The sequence below is a fragment of the Sus scrofa genome, chromosome X (assembly GCF_054392235.1).
Source record: "Sus scrofa isolate SSC_HxYL_T2T_F1_AM1 chromosome X, Sscrofa_HxYL_maternal_Yorkshire_Landrace_v2.0, whole genome shotgun sequence".
NCBI classification, from domain to species: Eukaryota; Metazoa; Chordata; class Mammalia; order Artiodactyla; family Suidae; genus Sus; species Sus scrofa.
This window is the reverse complement of record NC_139401.1, coordinates 60828837-60851027: the sequence shown is the minus strand read 5'-3', so window position 1 is coordinate 60851027 and position 22191 is coordinate 60828837. Positions and strand designations below refer to the sequence as shown.

General features: G+C 44.9%; 3 protein-coding genes across 10 annotated transcripts in view; 2 read left to right on the top strand and 1 right to left on the bottom strand.

Moving 5' to 3' along the window:
* The first annotated feature begins 941 nt into the window (after positions 1-941).
* On the top strand, positions 942-7520 carry ASB12 (ankyrin repeat and SOCS box containing 12). Of its 3 annotated transcripts, XM_021080716.2 has the most exons (4): positions 942-1117; positions 2403-2537; positions 5980-6829; positions 7245-7520. In XM_021080716.2, the coding sequence occupies exons 3-4, from the start codon at positions 6043-6045 to the stop codon at positions 7376-7378; spliced, it is 921 nt and encodes a 306-aa protein (XP_020936375.1). In that variant the 5' UTR covers positions 942-1117; positions 2403-2537; positions 5980-6042; the 3' UTR covers positions 7379-7520. The 3 variants fall into 3 exon arrangements, with proteins under 3 accessions (XP_020936375.1, XP_020936374.1, XP_020936376.1); XM_021080715.2 differs by lacking the exon at positions 2403-2537 and having other exon boundaries at positions 945-1117; XM_021080717.2 differs by lacking the exon at positions 2403-2537 and having other exon boundaries at positions 1044-1184.
* Positions 6690-22191, top strand: part of AMER1 (APC membrane recruitment protein 1) — a 33317-nt gene continuing 17815 nt past the window's right edge. Inside the window, exon 1 of one of the 6 annotated variants that reach the window (XM_085007223.1) lies at positions 6690-6829. The gene's annotated coding sequence lies outside the window, so the exon portion shown is untranslated. Of the gene's footprint in view, positions 6830-20628; positions 20828-20900; positions 21057-22191 lie in introns of those variants that run through there. The other 5 variants (XM_013990913.3, XM_005657812.4, XM_013990914.3 and 2 more) reach the window with 5 other exon arrangements.
* LOC146394628 (uncharacterized) lies at positions 17703-20969 on the bottom strand. Its single transcript, XM_085007252.1, has 2 exons — positions 20515-20969; positions 17703-19435 (listed from the first exon to the last, which is right to left on the bottom strand). Exon 1 carries the CDS (start codon positions 20937-20939, stop codon positions 20550-20552), a length of 390 nt encoding a protein of 129 aa, XP_084863378.1. The 5' UTR covers positions 20940-20969; the 3' UTR covers positions 17703-19435; positions 20515-20549.

The window sequence follows — 22191 nt, the reverse complement described above, 5'->3', positions numbered from 1 at the left end:
AGATTGTTTGTGGTATAGTTTGTATACAAAATGCTAGGCTGGCATTTCTTCCCAGAGGATAGAAAGAGCTGGCTTCCGGAGTTCCCATCGTGGCTCAGTGGTTAACGAATCTGACTAGGAACCATGAGGTTGTGGGTTTGATCCCTGGCCTTGCTCAGTGGGTTAAGGATCCAGCATTGCCATGAGCTGTGGTTTAGGTTGTAGATGTGGCTCAGATCCCTCGTTGCTGTGGCTCTGGCATAGGCCAGCAGCTACAGCTCTGATTAGACCCCTAGCCTGGGAACCTCCATATGCCATGGGAGCAGCCCTAGAAAAGGCAAAAAGAAAAAAAAGAACGATATGGCTTCCATCTTCTTTTTGGGTGACACCTAAAATAGATAACGTGACTATTTCTAAAGGTATCTCCCTACCACTTCCTCCTTTTAATGGTGGACTGGGGAGGCCTTTATAAATGATCAGGGCCTTTCTAAACTTTAGAAAACTTTGTTGATATATGTTCTAGCATGGAGGTCTCTGCTTCCCGCCATCCTCTTTACTTTGGGGGGTAGGGTTGGGGAAGGGGAGGGCAGAGACGTATCGGTGGTCCTTCAAAAAAGGAAAAAAAAGAAATCCAGAGAGACTAAGTTAGGGATACCAAATAAAAGAGGTTTGGACCCAGAAGAAGATGTGCTAAGGAGAACTGGGCCTTCTCAGACCCCATGGTGAAAGGATGGGAACTCCCACAGTGCAGGAGCCTAGCCTTGTAGCTCATTTGAATTGTGGGTAGGAGCACCCTAGGACACACTAGGAGCCCGAGTCCTGGCCTAGCCAGGCACATGTCTGTCAGTTAGTCTTTCCAGGACTTCCCCGTAGATGGCCCTCCTCTCACTCAGATCTCTCCCAGAATGGAATTAGTAAGATAACACGGCCCTGGGAGGAGGGGGAGAGGGTAGCCTAAAATTAGCCTTCTGGACCTCTTCAGCCAGCCTTTAGGCAGTATTGTTAACAGTGGGAATTAAGGACCCTGCCTGCTCTGGCCTGACCCTCAGGGCAATAGGGGGGTCCCCTTGGCGGGGTGTCCACCAGGGTCCTGTGCTTTGCAGAGGGACAGGGGAAGCTACATCAGCTACCAAAGCCGGTGAGTACCTGGACCTAGGACCCAATGATGCAGCTAAAGACAGAAAAGTGTATCCTTCGGGCTATAGGTCAGTGGACCTGTGATCGCTACTCTGCAGAGTCTGTTTCTACTGGGTCTGGTTTCTGGGGGGTGCTTGGGAGGTCAGTGGAGAAACCTGCCCACCTAGGGAAGGATGGCTTCCTGCCACATCTGCCTAGGCTCTGGGGTCCAGCCTACTTCTTGAGGGAAATTGTGGTTATGCAATACAGGGAAAGTGAAGGTTTGTCTTTGTGTCTTTGCGTGGTATTTGTGAGTCTGTGTGTGTGAGTGCAGCAGGGTGGGCTCAAGAGCAGAAGGGCAGAGCTCCTCAGTGGAGGGAGAAAGGTAAGTATTAAAAATAGTCCACTAGTGCCTGGAAGACACTAGGACCCACTGAAACCACTCTCTCATAGGAGTTCTTAACCTAGATTCAAAGACACCCTCCCCCTTCCAAGAAGGCTTTAGATAGAATTCAAAGGGTCCAAAATTAGGGATGGAACAACAATCAACTTTATTTCCACCTAATCTGTAACTGATATTTACCATTTCTTTCAAGGATGAATGCTGGTAACAAATGGAAATACTATTACTAGTTCCTGTAACTTGGTCACCAGAAGAAATCACAGATATTTCATATAATATTACAATTATGGGAGGGATCTGGAAATGCCATTTATGCTCATGATCATTTAGAAATTATTAGTAGATCTTGTTATTTAATGTGTTAGTAAAGAACTTCTATTACTATATTATACAATTTTTAAAATATTTTGGTATATATAATATTTCAATTTAATATATAATATGTATTATATATGTGATATAATATGATATATATGATATTTCAATAATAATGTCCTTTAATCCTATGTATTTTATGTGTTAAAATCCATCCTGAGAGGGGACCAGAGATTTAATCAGATTGCCAGAGGGGCCAATGTCACCAAAAAAGGGTTTAAAACCCTGCACTTTGGGGATCAGGAGGAGGATCCTTGCACAGAATGGTCACATATAATAACTCTTGATTAATAAACCACAGTAAGGTGAGGTTTGACAAGAGATGAGTTAGATTTTCTTATTCTATTGAATGAGGCGCAATTCACTCAAGTGGCCAAGGCAACTGGGGGTCAAGGCTTTTTCTCCCTCTGGAGGCTCATTACATGGACCCTGCTGTGGGCTCATGGTATGACCTTTGTAAGAGCTTCAGCGTTTCTCTTAACATTCCCTTTCCTCTTCATTTCCCCAAATACTACTCCCCAAAATATAGTAAGAAGGGAATCCCTACTTGGTGTCAGAAGAAATGATTTGTAAAGAAACCTTCTATGACTGAAATCCTGGAATTCAGGACAACCCTCAAACCTGAGGATTCTGGGAGCTGTAATATGCCTGCTTGAGACAAGAGGTGGGAGTATGCATTTGTTTTTCATGTAGCAATAGAAAGAACAGGATGGGGAGTAGGGAAACCTGGATTCTATTTCAGGTTCTGCTATTGCCCTGAGGTAATGTACCTGGCAAATCCCTTACTCCATTGGACCTCAGTTTCTTCCATCTACAAAATGGGAATAATATTACCTATTCCACTAAGTGAAATAGCTTTGAAAAGCACAAGAATAGAGATTTGTTCTGAGTTCTTGCTAATGATACAACTGTCAAAAAGAGCCATGTGACATTAGGAAAAACTTCCATCTCTGTGGTAATAGAACTTTAACCTTAGGAGGGAGCAACAGTATAGAAATTGGAGACCTAAGTAATAATCCTCATCATAGTAAAAGTAGTTACTGAGTACTACATTCAGGTGCTATTCTAAACATTTAAAATGTATTGACTCATTTAATCCTAATAACCCTCTGAGGCAGATATTACTATCATCCTGTCTTTGATGAAAAAATAAGCACAGAGAGATTAAAAGATCTACCCTTGGTCATACAGCTACTAAGTGGTGGAGCTGAGATTGAAGCAGAATTCCTGACCATGTTTTACCATTTCTATATATGGCCTTTTAATCTGTGGTGGCAGAAAAAGAGAGCTATATAGAAGAATGACTGCTATAGTGCTATAAGAGCAAAGACTAAAGAACTAACTCATCAGAAAGAGTTGTATGTTACAGAAGGAAGCATGATGTATATCTAGAGCCATCATTTCTCTTCCCTTATCTCTGGAACTTGGGGTATAAGTAGAGGAGTAGTAGGAAATGAGGCTGGAAATACTGGCCAAGATTTTCTCATGAAAGACCTGTGAGCCAGGCAAGGCATCTAGGCTATACTCTGAAAGAAAGGGGAGAAAGTAAAGAATTTAAGATAGAGGATTGGCACAGACAGGATTTGTATATATGTTTTTCTTTTTTGGCTGCCCTGTGGCTAGTGGAGTTCCTGGGTCAGGGATCAGATTTGAGCCATGATGCCAGATTCTTTAACCCACTGTGCTGGGGATGGAACCTGGGTCCTGGTGCAGCAGAGATGCCACCAATCCCATTGCACCACAGCAGGAACTCCAAGATTTGTATTTTTAAATAATCACTTTAGCCACAATGTGGAGAAATTACTAAGAAATGAAACTAGCTAGGAGACTACTACAACAGTTGAGGCAAAAGATGTTGGAGGCCTTAGATAAAGCACTGGCAGTGGGGATGGGCATGAGGAGGGCAGCCTATAGAGGTCTCTAGGAAGTAAAATCCACAGGATTTGATAACCAATTAAATGGGAGTGAGACAAAGAAATAAGAGGACTGACATGAGTCTTGAGTATTTGGTTTGGTTGATGAGCTAGATAATGAAGAACCGAGATATGAACCAAGTTTGGTGATGGTGATGGCAGTAGTGGTGGTGTGATACCACCGACTTGAAATCATCAGGATAAAGGTGAAAGCTACAGCTCTGGAACAAGGAAAGAATTGGGGGAACTATTTCTGGGGAGACAGAGGGGAAAAAAATCATGAAAGTGTGCTGGTGAGAAAGCCAAGGGAGGCCTACATAGGAGGAAGAGGTCAGTGGGAATAGATGTCCCAGAAAAGTCAGAGAAGTAAAGGTCTGAGAAGCAGCCAGTAGATTTAACCACAAGGATGACTTTTAAAGAACTATCTCCGTATGTGATTGAGAGTGGGTGGAGCCAGACTGCAGAGGGTGGAAAAGTGAATGGTAAGTGGGCAAATAGATGATTAAAAAACTCTGGAGAAGTTCAGTGAAGAAGAGAGAGATGAAAAGAAGAGAAAAGTAGCTAGAATGGGACCATAGAAGTGTTTTGTTTTGTTTCCAAAGACAATTGAGGGAAAGGAGCTAATGAAGAGGTTGAAGGTACAGAGGAAGCTTACCTTTGAAGATCTAATGTATGGTATCTCTCTTTCTCTTAAGAGCTCCATGAGGCAGGGACTATCCTTTGTCTCATAAATGAGGAAACTGAATCCCAAAGGAGGGAAGAGACTTACCCAAGGTTACTAAGGAAATGAGGGTGCTGGGTTGCAAACTTAAGTCTGCCTGATTTCTAAAATCCTCTTCTTATAATTGCACCCCAAAAGTGAATAATTAAAAAGACCATATATGGAGTTGCTGCTGACTCATGGAGGTGGGCCTAAAGTTGAGGGAGACCCCACCCACTCACTTCACAATTTATTCTATGAGGTGTGTATTTGAGGTCTCAGGCTAACAAAGAAGAGTGGAGGTGGACAGTGAATAAAATGAGGTGTGTGGCCCTGAGCCCAGGGCTGCAGGGTATGGGAGAAGAGGGAAACTTGATCTCTGAAAAACCTACCAGCTTACCCTGATGACATTACAAACTGAGGTGCGTGTTTTTGACTTTTGAGCATTAGGAATAGGACTAGAAATGTCAAGGGGTTAGGTTGAGTCAGTCACTGGGACATGGGTGATTTTTGTAGGGCCTGGGGATAATGAGGAGAGAAAAGTTGAGGGTTGAGGTAAGGCCTCAGGCTGGGTGGAATAGAGAGGATGGGAAAAGGCTTGACTCAGAGAGATGGGGAAGCCACAGATTCAAAAAATATATTGGAAATCAAAGGGACTCCTGGATTGAAGTGGTCCTGGTAGAAAAAGCAGTTGTCAACAGAGAGGAGGACTTTCCCTGGAAAGCTCAATTATTTCTTACCATCTCTTGACTTCATTTTACTTGAAGAGTGTTATTTGTAATGCCACATCTTTATTTAATCAGTAAATGTCATTCAACATCCATTTCCTGAGCAACTCTGTTGCCTGAAGCATGTGGCCTGAGTCTGAAGGGAGGCGACATATGAAGGGCTGTGAAGAAGTTGAATCTCAATTAAAGGGGTGAGAGGTTGAGTTGAAGGCCTGCTCCATGAGATTGATGTCAGAATGCTCAGGGATAACAGCTTGACACCAACCATTCTGTTGACTTAGCAACTGCCAGACAAGAATCTCATTACTCTACACATTCTAAACTAAGAAAGATGCATCTACCAAATCTCCAGCCATGATATAGGCCCTACTGGGAGTGGAGGAATAATAAGATGGATACAGGAGTCCTTCCCCTGGAGTTATACACAGTAATGAAGCACAGATAAGTGGAAATGTGGTGTTAAAGTTCATAGCTAAAGTCTACTTGTAATTCTTTGGAATCCCTGAGCAGAGGGAGGAGATTAGGGAAGGCTTGCCATAAGTAGGAGTTTGAAGGGCAGGCAGAACAGCATATACAAAGGCACCAAGCTGTGAAACAATTTTATCTATTTTAGTAGATATCTCTGGGGTCTGAAATAAGATAGAGTAGGAGTTAGAAGCAGGAGACCCATGAGTGAAGAGCCTGATAGTGAAAGATGGGGGAAAGGGATGTCATCCAGGATTTTGATGGAGGCCCGCAGTCTCTCTCCTGTTTTGTCACCCACAGATCTGCCATATCCTCCTGCTCATAATGAGAATAGTTCGGCTCTAGTCAGCCAAGGTGAACCTCATGGACATCACCAAGATCTTCTCCCTCCTGCAGCCCGACAAGGAGGAGGAGGACACTGACACAGGGGAGAAGCAGGCCCTCAATCAAGCAGTGTACAACAACAACTCCTATACCTTGGACCAGCTTTTGCGCCAGGAGCGATACAAACGATTCATCAATAGTAGGAGTGGCTGGGGTGTCCCTGGGACACCCTTGCGCTTGGCTGCTTCTTATGGCCACCTTAGCTGCTTGCAGGTCCTCCTGGCACATGGTGCTGACGTTGACAGCTTGGACGTCAAGGCACAGACACCACTTTTTACCGCCGTCAGTCATGGCCATCTGGACTGTGTGCGTGTGCTTTTGGAAGCTGGTGCCTGTCCTGGTGGTAGCATCTACAACAACTGCTCTCCTGTGCTCACAGCTGCCCGTGATGGTGCTGTTGCCATCTTGCAAGAGCTCCTGGGTCATGGTGCAGAGGCCAATGTCAAGGCAAAACTACCAGTCTGGTCATCAAACATAGCTTCATGTTCTGGCCCCCTCTATTTGGCTGCAGTCTATGGTCACCTTGACTGTTTCCGCCTGCTTTTGCTCCACGGAGCAGATCCTGACTATAACTGCACTGATCAACACCTGTTGGCTCGAGTCCCACGGCCCCGCACCCTCTTAGAAATTTGCCTCCACCATAAATGTGAGCCAGAGTATATCCAGCTGTTAATTGATTTTGGTGCTAACGTCTACCTTCCATCTCTCTCCCTGGACCTGAACTCTCAATGTGATAAAGGCACTGCTTTGCTGCTACAGGCCCGAGGTGAGTGTGACCAGCTCTAATAGGCCCCCTGGCTTGGGGCTCCCAGGGTCCCAAATCACCCCCAAAGCTGATCCTTCTGGGATGAATTGGAGAAAACACCTCCCTTCTGGGGCCCCAGTGGAGAAGAGGTTAAAGGTTCTTTTCTAGGGAAGGGATTACTAAGATGAGATAGGGGATAGTGTGAGCCCAATTTCTTGTTCTGGCTCTGCCACTGACTGTTTTTTGAACTTGAACATGCCCTCTCTAGGCCTCAGTTTGCCCCTGTTGGTATCATGCATTGAGGGCAGGGAAGGGGCCATTTCTTAGAAGAGAGAAAGAAATTAGGGCTGCAGCAGCCAGGGAAGAATAGATGTAGGTTTGGGTGGGAGAATTACACTGAGAATTGCTTCTCATGACCTGTTTTTCCTTGCTGTAGCCACTCCACGGTCGCTAATATCACAGGCTCGTTTAGCTATCCGCAAAGCCCTGCACCAGGCCAGCCAGCCACAAGCCATAGACAAGCTGGATATCCCCCCCATGTTGATTAGCTACCTCAAACATCAACTGTAATCTTGCAGCCTGCCCAGTAACCCACAATGCTTCCAGAAAACCACCTGGGACCCAGGTAGCTGGAGGGCACTACAGCTCTACCCACTCACCTGAAGCTGCTCTCCTGTATTACCCTCCACAATAAAATCCTCAACAAAATAAATCCTGGGGGCTGTTGTGTCAGATGTGTGTGTGTAGAGGGGTTCACTGGGGGAAGAGGGTCTGGTTGGTCATAGGGAAGGATTATAATGGTCTGGCATTTGACAGGCATAGTAGCCTGGCCATTGAAGGAGAAAAAGTGAAAACTAGCCCAATAGCCCTTACCTCCCTATCAAGATCCTCAAGAGAATTTGGGGCTGTAATATTCTAGAAATAAGGTTCTGAAGAATCCAAGTAAGTAAAAGGGTAGCATAAGCTTGCTCAGCCCTATATCTTCATTCACATTGTGGCTGCTATAAGTCACCTTTTCAGGGGCTGTTGCTCAATCCCCTGTTTATGTTAAGTGACCAAAGATTCTTCCATTCACTCACCCTGAATCATAGATTGCATTCCCACTAGTCCAGTTCATAGTCAAGATCTAACTAGACAAACTACCAAATATTAATGACAGTGAATTTAAAACAGAAAAGAGAAAAAAAAAAGCAGAAGGCATAACTCTCCCAGACTTTACACAATATTACAAAGCTACAATAATCAAACAGTGTGGTACTGGTAAAAAAAAAAAAAAAAACATACATACAGACCAATGGACCAGAATAGAGAACCCAGGAATAAACCCAGACACCTACGGTCAATTAATCTTTGACAAAGGAGGCAAGAATATAAGATAGGGAAAAGACAGTCTCTTCAGCAGGTGGTGCTGGGAAACCTGGACAGCTGCATGCAAAGCAATGAAACTAGAACACACCCTCACACCATGCACAAAAATAAACTCTAAACGGCTTAAAGACTTAAATATAAGACAAGATGCCATCAAATTCCTAGAAGAGAACATAGGCAAAACATTCTCTGGTGTCAACTGTACATATGTTTTCTTTTTTTTTTTTTTTTTTTTTTGTCTTTTTGCTATTTCTTGGGCTGCTCCGGCAGCATATGGAGGTTCCCAGGCTAGGGGTCGAATCGGAGCTGTAGTCACAGGCCTACACCACAGCCACAGCAACTCGGGATCCAAGCCGCGTCTGCAACCTACACCATAGCTCACGGCAAAGCCAGATCGTTAACCCACTAAGCAAGGGCAGTGACCGAACCCACAACCTCATGGTTCCTAGTCGGATTTGTTAACCACTGTGCCATGACGGGAACTCCTGTACATATGTTTTCTTAGGTCAGTCTCCCAAAGCAAAAATAAAATAAAATAAAATAAAATAAACCAATGAGGCATAATCAAACTGACAAGCTTTTGTACAGCAAAGGAAACCATAAAAAAAAAGACAACCTACAGAATGGGAGAAAATATTTGCAAATGATGCAACTGACAAGGGCTTAATCTCCCAAATATGCAAACAACTTATACAACCCAACAGCAAAAAAGCCAACAGCCCAATTGAAAAATGGGCAAAAGGCCTGAATAGACATTTCTCCAAAGAAGACATACGGATGGCCAACAGGCACATTAAAAAATGCTCAACATCACTAATTATTAGAGAGATGCAAACCAAAACCACTTTACACCTCTCAGAATGGCCATCATTAGTAAGTCTATAAATAACAAATGGTGGAGAGGGTGTAGAGAAAAGGGAACCCTCCTACACTGTTTGGAATGTAAATTGGTACAACCACTATGGGAAAAAGTATGGAGGGACCTTAGAAAACTAAATATACAACTACCATATGATCCAGGAATCCCACTCCTTGGTATACATCCGGATAAAACTTTCATTGAAAAAGATACATGCGCACCTATATTCATTTCAGCACTATTCACAATAGCCAAGACATGGAAAGAATCTAAATGTCCTTAGACAGATGAATGGATTAAGATGATGTGGTACATATACAAAATGGAATACTACTCAGCCATATAAAAGAACACAATAATGCCATTTGCAGCAACATGGATGGAACTAGAGACTCTCATACTAAGTGAAGTAAGTCAGAAAGATAAAGATAAATACTGTATGATATCACTTATATCTGGAATCTAGTATATAACACAAGTGAACATACCCAAAGAAAAAAAACAAACTCATGGACATGGAAAACTGACTTGGGGTTGCCAAGGTGGAAAGGGAGGGAGTGGAATGGACTGGGAATATGGGGTTAGTAGATGCAAACTATTGCATTTGGAGTGGATAAGCACACAGGGAACTTTATCCAGTCTCTTTTGGTGGAACATGATGGACGATAAGGTGAAAAAAAGAATGTATTTATATGTATAACTGGGTCACTTTGCTTTACAGGAGAAATTGAAAGAACATTGTAAATCAACTACAATAAAAAATTAAAAACAAATAATGTGACTAAAAGTGAATAAATAAATAAATAAAACAGAAAAGAAATTGTGATAGGAAGGACAGGAAGTTAACTCAGAGATGAGTGACACAAGGGGCCAACACCTCCCTTAGGCTGGAGGTATGAGGAAGGAGGTTCAGGGGTCACTTCATGTAAATTTGAATCACAGGCCTAGCTATCATGGGTGCCAAATCAGAGGAAGGGAATAAATACCCACTCCTTTCCCTCATTCTTGTCCTTCAATCTGTTTCCAATGTCTCTCTCACTGTGGAAAACTAGAAATCAACTAATATGAGAGCCTGAGAAACACAGCCTACAGAAGTCAGCCCCCTTGCAATATCAGGCAGAGCAGGGCAATTTGAGAAATGGAAGGACAGTGGGTAGAAGAGGTGGTGTGACCTGAGCCAGGAACTGGGATTACACAGAAAACTGGAAGTATATTGACAGCAGGAGTCACAGAAGAGATATAGCAGAGATACCATCAAAGACACAAAAGGTGGAGGCTAAGTAACCCGGCTCCTCCATTTTTCTTACCCTCCCACCAGTGACTCCCATTGGTTGAACCCAGCCAGAAGATGACTGATGAGGAAGCCTGGGAAATACAGCCTGCAGTGGTCAGTCCCTGTATGATGTGGAGAAGAGCAGGGGAAGGAGGAAAACAGGGTCTGGACCAGCATAGATAACCACCCACATCCAGATCCAGGCACCTTTGGAAGTTCCTTTGAGGTGCAGCAGGTTAAGGATCTGGCGTTATCACTGCTCTGGTGTAGGGTTTGATCCTTGGCCTGAGAACTTCCACTTGCTGCAGGTGTGGCTAAAAAAAAACAAAAAAACAAAAAAACAACAGATCAAGGCACCTTCGATTTTGCTAAATCTTCATCCTTCTACAGTACCCTATTATATATTTCCTGCACAACTGTGATTGAGGATGTGGATAAGCAGTGAAAGAGACATAAGATGAAGGGGTAGAGGAGGCAAGCCCAGATAAAGTATGGTACTTAAGTGTTTAGAGCTTTTTCCTGGGAGCTGCCTTGACAAATGCCCCCCGCCTCCTGTCACTGCACCCCTACATAATGATCTCTCGTCATGCAGGAAGGGAGGCAGGGAACAGGGTATTAAAGTTACTTGCCTCTTCCTTCTCTTACCTCCCCCACTCTCCCTAGCTCCTAGTGTCTGAGGGACTTTAGGAAGGAAGGCAAAAAAAACTGGACATCCATCCATGGTACTGACCTATTCAGCTTCCAGACTTTCGTTCTTATGCATTTTGGAGAGCAATGGAATTTTTTATCTCTAAGGAACAAGAGAACTGAAGGACTGGGATATAAGCACAGACAAAGGGCTTCAGGGCAGGCAGCTGTATGTGTCTTCTATCTTTCTTTTAATCAGGGTTCCTGAAAGGTGTGTTGTCTGGGACCCCACCCTTGGCTCTGTCCCCCATCGTCTTAGTCAGGAAGGATCCTTGGGGATTAGGAGTCAAGCTAAGCATTCCCATCTGCATTAGGACCCCTGGAAAAGTATACTCTTCAAACAGGGCCTGGCAAGGGTGGCCTCCCCTGGGCCATCTGGAACACAGATTCTCTGGTTGATCCTTGAAAGCACCTAGATACTTTTGGCATGTCAAAGGACTTTCCCAGACAAGGATGTAGGAACATACCAAATTCTAGGAAGATAGGAAGGCTGAAACACTTTGTCCCATTTCTCAGATGAGTAGACTGAGAACCTTTCAAAGTTAAGTTCCCATGTCATTGGCAGCCCAGCTCTCCAGACCCCTCTCAGCTGTTGTTCTTCCAGTTGCCTGTGTTACCAAGGGCAGAAATAACTTTAAGGTCTGGTGCTTTGGTCTCTTCCTCATCCAGACAACAGTCCAGGAGTTAAAATGGATCATCTCAATTTCTGATGACATGTAACATTATATTAGCTCCAGGTGTACAATATTGGTTCAAGATTTGTATATATTGAATACTTTCCCTAGGAGGTATGAGGAGGAAATTCCTAGAATGAAATCTCACACTTGGCCCTTAGTCTCTTGTTGGCATTGGCCCCAGATGTAACCTGGTCTCCCCCCTACCCCTCTCTACAACCACAGTTTTCAGGTAATTTGTTTTCCCAGTTAGATCTTGACTATAAACTGGATTAGTGGGAATGCAGCTTCCAGGAAATCCAAATCTTAACCCTTCTCTCCCTTTCTCCCTGTCTCTTCCTGACCTCCCTTTTTTTTCTTCCTTCTTTTCTCCCTCTCTCCCTCCCATCCTGCCATGAGTTTGGGGCTGGCTCTGCTCCACACATGGCCACTGACCAGTCTGCATTCTTTCCTGCAATGGGAAAAGTATTTTGCCTTAAGACAAGATCCAAAGTGCAAGATCCACTGTACTACAGAAACCAGAGAGATCCCCTCTCAGCTCCTAAGTCGAGGAAAATGGTGAAGGAAGAGTTGGTGTTTGATTTTGACCTTGAATGGTGGAATGTGTTTTAATTCTTAGGAAATAAAAGGTATTAGTGGAAGGAACTCAGTGAACAAAGACATAGAATTGGCAAAAAGCAGGGAAGTTTGCATAACAAATTTAGTCTGGTTTGAGTTCAATGTGTTTCAAAATGAGCTGAGCTGGGCACTAGACTCAAGAGGGTTCTGAATATCCTGGTCTTTTGGACTTGAAGATTTCAGTTCTTAGAATGGAGCATTCACAGTCATAGGAATGACTTACTGAATATAATATAGAGAACATGTTCCCTGATTTCCCATTGCAAATCTGGCATAATCACGTTTTTCATCAAAATATAATTGATATATAGCATTATATTAGTTCCAGGTGTACAATAATGGTTCAATATTTTTATATATTGTAAAATAATCACAAGTCACCATACATAGTTATAATTTTTCTCTTGTGATTAAAACTTTTAAGATCTACTCTCTTAGCAACTTTCAAATAAAAAGTAGGTGATACAGTATTATTAACTATATTTACCATATTCCTCATGACTAATTTATTTTATAACTGGAGGTTTGTACCTTTTGACACCATTCACTCATTTTGTCCATCCCCAACCCTTGCCTCTGGAAACCACCAATCTGTTCTCTGTGCTTATAAGCTTGTTTTATTCTTAAAATTTAGATTCCACACATAAGTGAAATCACATAACATTTGTCTTTCTCTGTCTGACCTATTTCACTTAGCTTAATACCTCCAGGTCCATCCGTGTTTTTGCAAACAGCAGGATTTCATTCTTTTCTATGGCTGAATAATATTCCATTGTATATATATCCTAAATTTTCTTTCCTCATTCATTCATTATGAACACTTGGGTTGCTTCTAGGTCTTTTTTTGTTGTTGTTGTTTTCTTTTTGTTGTTGTTGTTTTAATTTACTTTTTCCCCACTGTATGGCGAGGGGATCAAGTTATCCTTACATGTATACATTTTTCCCCCACCCTTTGTTCTGTTGCTATATGAGTATCTAGACATAGTTCTCAATGCTACTCAGCAGGATCTCCTTGTAAATCTATTCTAAGTTGTGTCTGATAAGCCCATTGTAAATAATGCGATAATGCTTCCGTGGACATGGGGGTGCATATACCTAGTGTTTTTGTTTTCTTTGGATAAATACGCAAAAGTGGGATTGCTGGGTCATATGGTAGTTCTATTTTTAATGTTGAGGTAACTCCATACATTTTACATATTGACTGTACCAATTTACATTCCCACCAACTGTTCACAAGGGTTCCATTTCTCTACATCCTTTCTAATACTTGTTTTTTCTTATCTATTTGATAACAGCCATTTTTACAGGGATGAGTTCATATCTCATTGTGGTTTTGAATAGCATTTCCCTGATGATTAGTGATAATGAACACCTTTTACTGTACCTGTTGGCCTTCTGTATGTCTTCTTTAAAAATATGTCTATTCAGGTCCTCTGACCATTTTTTAATCAGGTTGTTTGTTTTCTTGATGTTGAATTGTAAGAGTTCTTTATATTTTGGATTATCAACCCTTTATAGGATAAATTGTTTGCAAGTATCTCCTCCCATTTTTTAGGTTTCTTTTTCATTTTGTTTATGTTTACCTTTGCTGTGCAGAAACTTTCTAGTTCGATGTAGTCTCACTTGTTTATTTTGCTTTTGTTGCCTTTGCTTTTGGTGTCAAATCCAAAAATTCACTGCCAAGACAGATGTCAAGGAGATCACCACCTATGTTTTCTCCTAGGAGTTTTATGGCTTCAGATATTGTATTCAAGTCTTTAATCCATTTTTTAGTCAATTTTTGTGTAAACTAGTGGTCCAGTTTCATTTTTCTGCATGTGGCTGTCCAGTTTTCCTAACACCATTTACTGAAGAGACTTTACTTTCCTCATTTTATATCTTGCCTCCTTTTGTTATAAATTAATTGATCATGTATGGTTGGGTTTATTATGACAGTATTCAGTTAACCACTCTCTTGTAAGTCCAGAACATTTGAATGCTTATAAAACATTTGTACACCCATCATTTCATTTAGTTCTAGAACAACTCTGAGGTAGGCAGAACCATTTTTGTACAGATGTGGAAACCAAGGCCCAGAGAAGAGAAGAAACTTTCCCAAAGTCACACAGTGAGACAATAGTAGAACTGGAACTAGAACCCACAAGGTTTCTTGTTGCCCAGGCCAGAGCCACGGGTTGAGGTGGGCAAGCCCTGGCTTCATTTCATAGGCCTGGGCAGTGTGTGTATAGTGCTCTTTCTCACTGAGTAGGGTAGCAGGCCCTCAGTTGTCAGAGGCCCTAGCCGCAGCCCTCACGATAGAGTTGACACTAAGGAGTGATATAGCAAGGCATGGAAAGGTGGGCAACCCCAGGCACTGAGCATAGGCCACAAGGTTTGGAACAAGTCCAGAGTGAGGGGCTGGTCATATGAGAGGAACAGAGCTCTCCTTCTCCCTGCTCTACTTTTGCTGCTTATTTATAAACTCTAAAGGGGCTTCATTGTTTCTGTAGCCCCAGGGAAACCCTACTTTTCCACAGTCAAGCCATCTTCTTGATGAAGATGCAAGATGAACAACTATCTGCTTCATCCTGGGACTTTCTGAGCTCTGTCCACCTACAGTCACAGACAACATTAGTTTCCAGATATTAATCTACTTGCTAGCTCCTACTTTGCCAGTCTCCTTCCAGCACAGACTGCCTCCTCCCAGTAGAAAAGTGGAGGCTGGGCTGATGGCAGAGTCTGCTCCAGTGACCCTTCCAATGCCTTCACCTGCAGTTCCTTCACCTCCTTGACTCTCACAACACCATCAATCCTCCATTTTACTGCATGCTCCCTTGACTTCACCTGGAAATACAGGCCTTCCTTTCTAGCTAGAATTACCTAAAAGTAACATTCCTGGAAACCTATGGTTTGACCTCATAGAATCTCCCATTCTTTCACGCAACAAATATTTATAGAGATCTATTCTGTGCCAGGCTCTGTGTTTTACGTACCATACCATCCCCTAACTTCTCTCCATTTGCTCCCCTTGTGTCTTCACTTCTTTCCCTGTCCATCTTTGGCCTTGTGTTCATTCAATCACTTCAACACTCACCCAGTTACACACTAACTTTGGATCAAGCTATTCTGTGCTCCTAAGACTAGACTGATAAGCACTATAGATGAAATGAAAAAAAAAATACTAAACCTTTATCAACTTGCCCTTTCTCCACAGTAACTATTTCAAACCTTGTCCAGTATTAGCAAGCTTCCTTGTACCTTGGTGACTACTGCTTTTCCTCTCACTTTTGGGACTTTGCCTCCTACTTCCCAGAGCAGGTAGAGGTCATTAGGCATGATATCGTCAACTTTCCATAACAATACATTCTATTGCATCCACACATCTTTTCCTCTTATCTTGGTCTTTCCCTTCAGCCAAGGACCACCACTCATCTCTAAGGGCTCTGGATCTCATCCCCAACCCCATCCAAGGTTTCCCACCCATCAATAATCCTGTATCTTTATCTTGATTGATTTTTATAAACAAGTTCATATCCTTTCATCTTGTAAAAACAAACCTGAACCCTAGGGCTCCCTCTAGCCACTGTTCTCTTTGCAGTAAAAATTTTAGAGCAAGGAGATGCATACATTCTCCCTTTCCTTGCAGACCAATCTCTTGACACTCCACTGTAGTTGCTATATACCTTCACCCCTGCTCCAAACTGGCCTTGCTCACATCAAAATTGATGGCTTAGATCCTCATCCAATAGCATCTTTTCTACTTTTATTTTGCTGTGCCTCTAGGCAGCATCTGGCACATATACTTTTGGTAATACCAACTTTCACAAAACCCCTGTGTCTTCCTTGGCTTCTGGGAGAGTCAGTTGTGTTGGCTCTGATCTCACCTTGCTAATCCCTCCTTCTCAGTGTTTTTTAAGTTTCTATTCCTTACTCTTATTTTTCTCCCATGTCCTTCACCACCAAATCTGGCCAGTTTTACCTTCTAAATACATGAAGAACTCAACTACTTCTCACACCATCTACTGCTTCTACTCTGGTTTGAGCCACCATCACATTTCACCTGGATTACTGTAGGGGCCTCCATCCTAGACTCACTGCTTTCTTTCTTCATGCTACAGCTCCCTTGATGTTTCACTAAAACCATGCCAATTCCTCACCTTGAAATGTGCAAAGTCTAAAGTCTTCAAAATGATGCAGAAAGTCATATACCATCTGCCTCCCATGTTCTCTCTGACCCCCTCTCCTGCCACTTTTCCCTACACTCATTCAGTTCTAGCTACACTGGCTGCTTTGTTGTTCCTCTAACATTCCAGCATGTTCTCACCTCGGGATCTTTGTACTTGTTCTTTCCACCTGGGGCTTCTCCTCCCAAAATCCTCATAGTTTGCTTCCTCAGTTCCTTAAGATCTTTGCTTGAGTGTCACCTTTTCAGTGAGGTTGCCCCAACTGCCCTGTTTAAAGCAGCACCATCGCACCATTACTCCCTTTCCTGCTTTATTTTTCTTCATAACATTTATTGCCATCTGACATACTATACACTTTACTTATGTATTTTGTTCATTGCCTGTCAGCCCTCATGGAGCATTCATTATCATGATGGGAAAAAGACAGTTTGAAACTGACAATAATAATAATAATAATAATAATAATAATAATAATAATAATAAACCAGGAAGTCGTAAATGCTATGGGTAAGAAAAAAATGCCAGTTAAGGGATTGGAGGGTGAAGCAGGGAGACATAGGATTGCTATTTTATATTTCAATTGTCCAAGGAAGGTCTCACTAATAAGGTGACATTCAAGAGACATCTGAAGGAAATGAGGCACAAACTACATCAGTATTCAGAGGACAAACATAATGGGAAGTGGGGACAGCAAGTGCAAAGACCCAGAGGTAGGATTTCAAACAAGTCAAACTCAGAATGTCCTAAACAAAATCGTCACATTTCCTAATCCTGTCCCTATATTCTTCGGTTCTGTGAATGGCAACATCATCTAATGCCTTGCCCAAGTCGGACACTGTAGGGCATTAGTCAGATGGGCTGTGTGCCTCCTCCACTACACTGGCTGCCCTAAGGCCATAAACTATGTCAAGTTCATCATCATGGGTGTGGCACCAAACACAGGGCACAGAGGAGGTGCTCAGAGAGTGGCAACATCATATTTCAATGGTGGATGCTGGCAACTAAGCTCAATATTAGACCCAAATAAGGCCTGTTTGACTATGTACAACAAACATATGCTTAGCACTAAGTCTGTGCTAAACTCTCTTTCGGGTTCTGAGGATACAAAGATGAACCAAGAAATCCTCTGCCTTGGGAAACTTGGTTTGGCTCTGCAAATCAAAAATTGTGTGTTTATTTGGAAAAGTGGTTTCAAAATGAACTATATAACTTTGAAGACCTGTACACAGAAACAGGAGACTAACAATAATAATAGCATCATCAGCTAACATTTATTGAGAGTTTTGTATGTATCAGGCTCTGTGCTAAGCACTTACAGGTAATACTCATTTAATTCTTATCACAGCTCTTTGACATGGGTACTCTTATTATTATCATTTTGCAGAAGAGAAAATTGAGATGCAGAGAGAGAGAAAATAAGCTGCCCAGGTTACACTGCTCCAAAGTGGTGTGGCAAGCATCCCAGCCCAGGCATTCTGGTAGCAGAGCCACTACACTATCTAGCTTGATTCCTCGAGAAGGACAAACTTAACTAGTTGAGACTCAATTTAGCCAAACAGCCATAGTCTTTTATACTTTGGTATCAGACCTCTATCTCCAGTTCCTCCTCCCTCTCCATGTACAAATACTCAGCCCCAGGTGCCCAGAATCCTAGCTTTTGCTTAACCCAACATACCCTGTCACACTGATGGGCTTTGGATGGGGCAGGAATCCTTCCCCTACTTTTCTGACTTGTCATAGTCATCGAGGCCATCCTCCATGGAACTTCTGATTCCCCTCCCCACCCTGCAGAGAAGGAATCTCTTCATCTGCAATGCTCCAGATCACCTTTGCCATACCTATAGTTTAGCTTTCAGCTCCTCTCAGAACTCCATCCTTAGAGCTCCCCTTCTCCCAGGATGTTATCACTGTACCCCATTCTCTCAATGCCTATCAGCATGACTGGCATAGAGGAGATATCCATGAAACATTTGGTGAAGAAAGAAATGATCATTTTAGTCATATAAATCAATCTGTCTACTCAAGTTTATATAGTTGCCTCCACACAGGCAACTATATCTCACATATATCTGCACATCTATTCTCATGGACTTTTCGCCACACTCACAGGATACTGAACAGCAGAGGGATTATCTCCATTTTGTAGGTAAAGAAACTTAAAGTATTCTTGCTCCCCATCACCACCCTCTGTAGTGACCAAACAAGTTGATCATGTGTCAGTCAGCATGTGGAATGGGGGCTTCGAGGATACTGTGTTCAGGAAAGCAGTTTGAGGTACAAGTTTATGCCCATGATTGGTATGGCCAAACATTGTCCCTGGGGAGGAGTGGGCCATATAAAAAAGGAGCTGTGCCACCCCCTCGAATCCCTTCTACCCTAATGTGCACATATACAATCTCTACCCGAGACTTAAAAATATTAAGACCAAGAAGAAGGACACTCAGCTGAGACCTCTTTAGCATGTCAAAGATTACTTCCACTTTTGTCAATTCCTATTTCTTTTGGGCCCAGCTCAATGTCAAATATCAGTCCCAAATCTGACTGGTGTGGCAGAATATTTTGTAGCTAGGTAGAGGATACAGAGGACTAGTTTCTGTGACAGGTGAGGTGTGGTGTAACTCACTTCAGGGTTATTTCACACCTACCAGTTGACTGCTTTGAATATCTCCTCTTCCTGTTCCCACAGCTGAGACTGTCCTGGCCCTGCATTTCCCTGGGCTCCAGATTTGGAAACTGTCTTCTCCAAATTGTAATATTTTGTCTCCTTGTGGAGATGGGTTGATGCACTGGCCCAGAGTAAAACAGACTGGCCAAAGTCATACAGGAGGTCTGAGGCAGAGCTGGAGCCAGATCCCAGCCCTAGCAGCCATGTCTCTTCCTGTGTGCCACACATGCAAGGGGCAGTAGTCCTCCTCTTACCAGTTTTAGCAGCTGGATTTTTTTCAGTGCAGACGGGACCCAATCAAGCAACAGAGAACATTCCTCCTGCAATGCAAAAACGGCAGGCATTGTTCTCTAGCCCCCCCCCCCCCCTTTAGACATCTACAGAATTTTAGGGCTGGGCCTTCTGGATATTCTTGAGCTAGTGGTAGAACTGGATTCTTTGTTGCCTCAGCTCACCTGGCCCGGCAGCCATTAATGCCATTTAATGCCCTTAAGCTAGAGACTCAAGTTCAAGCTGGCCCCCTGCCACATCCCAGACACATCAGTGGCACGGCTGGTACAGGCCTTCTCACTCCACCCTCAGACTTGATCTCTGGTCTGGGCCTAGACAAAATATTTCTCTCTATCCAGATTTTTTCAAGGACAGGAAACAGCACAGAGCATAGCTCACCACTAGGGAAGGTTGAGGGGGCCACTAGAGACTTTGGGGATCCCTTCAAGTTCTGTAAAAGGTGGGAGATTTGGGTGAGGGTCAATCACGGAAATAGGTATCTACAGAGAAGAAAAATGAAAGCAGCCTTGGACTGGGAGCCTGGGCAGAACTTCAATCTGTCCCTGTTGCGGGCAAGGCGAGTGACCTTGGGCAAGTACTTTTTCTTCTCTGGGCAGCAGCAGGCCCTTCAGTAACTGGAAGTTGAACTGGATGGTTTCTTAAGGTGCCCATGAGCCAAAGAGGTGGTGAAAGCTGGGAGGCGGGCACCACAATTGACTTTCCTGGCAGGTGAATTCCCCAGCGCGGCCAAGTAGCGCTTGCAGCAGGGCCCAGTCTCTACGCTCAAGGTTGGGCTCGGCAAGGGGCAGAAGGCCTCTCCAACCTCTCCACCCTCGCCCCTCCTTGCCCGCCTCTCTGGAATAAACTGCGTGGTTGCTGCCAGGGCAGCCAAATTGCAGGGCCGCCACGGAAATGGGACGCAAGCAAAATCGAAACCGAGCTCCAGGGCTCCCGCGAACCCCATCCGGGCGGGACCGGCCCCGCGAGCTTGAGGTGTGGCCAAGCAGCTAGCTACCCGCCCGTCGTTGGGGGGGTGGGGGAGTGGGGAGTCCCAGCCAGGGGTTCTGCAGCCTCTCCGCCCCCTGCCTACACCACGCCCGCGCTTATTTGCATTTAAAGAGAAACTCACGGAGGAAAACAGTAGGCGAGTCGGGGAACGCCTTTTCACCTTAGGGATTGGACCACAAACCTGCCAATCAGGGCGCCCCATACCCTACCCTGTGGCTGAGTCCCGGGGAGGGGTGGGGGGGAACTCCCTGGAGCCTGGGGAAGGGGAGGCAGTGCAGGAGGTGACTGGAACAGCGGCGGCGGTAGGGGAGGGGGAGGTGGAGGCGGAGGCGGCGGTGGCGGCGGCGGAGCTCTCAGCCGTGGCAGCTGAGGCTCCAGCCTTCTCCAGGGCGGCGCAGCAGACAATAACCGGGCTAGAAACCAGACCGGGCTGGGTAAGCTTTGCTCGCAGACAGTAGTCTCCGCCTGCCCGCCCTCCGGTGGCAGTCCCGCGTGCTCCGTTCTGGCAGCCTGGAGAGGAGCTCTCAGGGCTGGGCGGGTCGGCATTCGCACCGCTCTGCGCTGCCCCTTGAAACCCGCTTTGAGGACTGCCCGGTGTGGGCCAGTGCCAGGTACTCGGCGCGAGCGACTGCGGCTAGAGGCGGAGAAGAGGTGGGCAGGCCGGTGAGCTAGCTTGGGCTATGCATCTGGGCTCCTGGGGGAGGCGGGGATGGGGCCCGCACGTGCTACCCTTAGCTCCCTGGAGAGGAACAGCCAACCAGCACCCCCAGCGGGCATTTGTAGGCCTGGAGCTCAGCAGCTTTGTTGTAGCACCTTAGCTAGAACAGCTGTGTTACACGGGTGTTGCTCACCCCAGCGGCCGTCTGCCACCCCTCCCCTCCCCTGCGCATCTCCTGCCTCTCTTACTTCTCTGGGGACGGAGCCAACGTGCTGGTCTGGGCCCGACGGATAGGATACTTGCTTTGTCGTGGATTGGGGTATCTACATTGTGTGCCTCCTCCTTGGGGGAGCTCAGTTGGGCCTGTGGGCTTCTCACTTCCCTTCAGGACCTCGGCCTTGAGGGCCCAACCAGCCACTGGGTGCATCTGGTGCCCGCCCCGCTGGCAGCCCGGCTCTCGCTGGATCCTGGGTTAGGGCAGTAGCCCAAGCTAGTCCTTGGGTTAGAGCTTCAAGGCCTCTTTGTCTCCCCCCCCCGCCCCCGCCTTCTCTCTCCAGCTTCCGGTTTAAAAATAGCGATAAGCACGGTGTTGTGTATGTGCATGTGTGTGCGCGGGGGTGTTCTCTGCCAGAGGTCGAGGGAGCAATTACTGTAGTAGAGGGAACGAACCGTTTGGGTGTGTGTGAGAGAGCTAAAGAGGCAGCCAAAACCTCCAACTTCTTAGTTACTTAAAATACTTAGCCTGCTGGGCCGCTGTCATTGTCTGCTGCTGACACCTCAGATATTGTTTCACTGCCGGACTTTGCCTAGGCTCTCCGCTGATGAGGGGCTGTGCCCGCCAAGCGCGCCACTGCACAGGCGGCAGCTGGACTGACCCTGCAAAGCTGGCCTCGGTTTGGACAGGCTTGTTTTTGGTGTGGGCCGCGGGGTCAAGATGAGCCTTGTCCTCATACATTCACTATCCACTGTAGTTTTGCCTGCCAGTCGCATTGGTCTGGGCTAGGTGGAGGGTGCTGTGCTTTTGGACTCCAGGCCCCACCCCTGGGGATACCAGCACAACCCCTTCCCCCAGGGCAGCTCTCCTCATTCAGCCCCACCCACCGCTCAGTCTGCACCAAAGTGTGCCTCTGGCAATGGACT

Coding starts and splice junctions, on each gene's coding strand:
- ASB12 (XM_021080716.2), top strand. CDS start 6,043: ATGGACATCACCAAGATCTTCTCCCTCCTGCAGCCCGACAAGGAGGAG. Junction 6,830..7,244: donor TTTGCTGCTACAGGCCCGAG/GTGAGTGTGACC, acceptor TCCTTGCTGTAG/CCACTCCACGGTCGCTAATA.
- LOC146394628 (XM_085007252.1), bottom strand. CDS start 20,939: ATGCCGACCCGCCCAGCCCTGAGAGCTCCTCTCCAGGCTGCCAGAACG.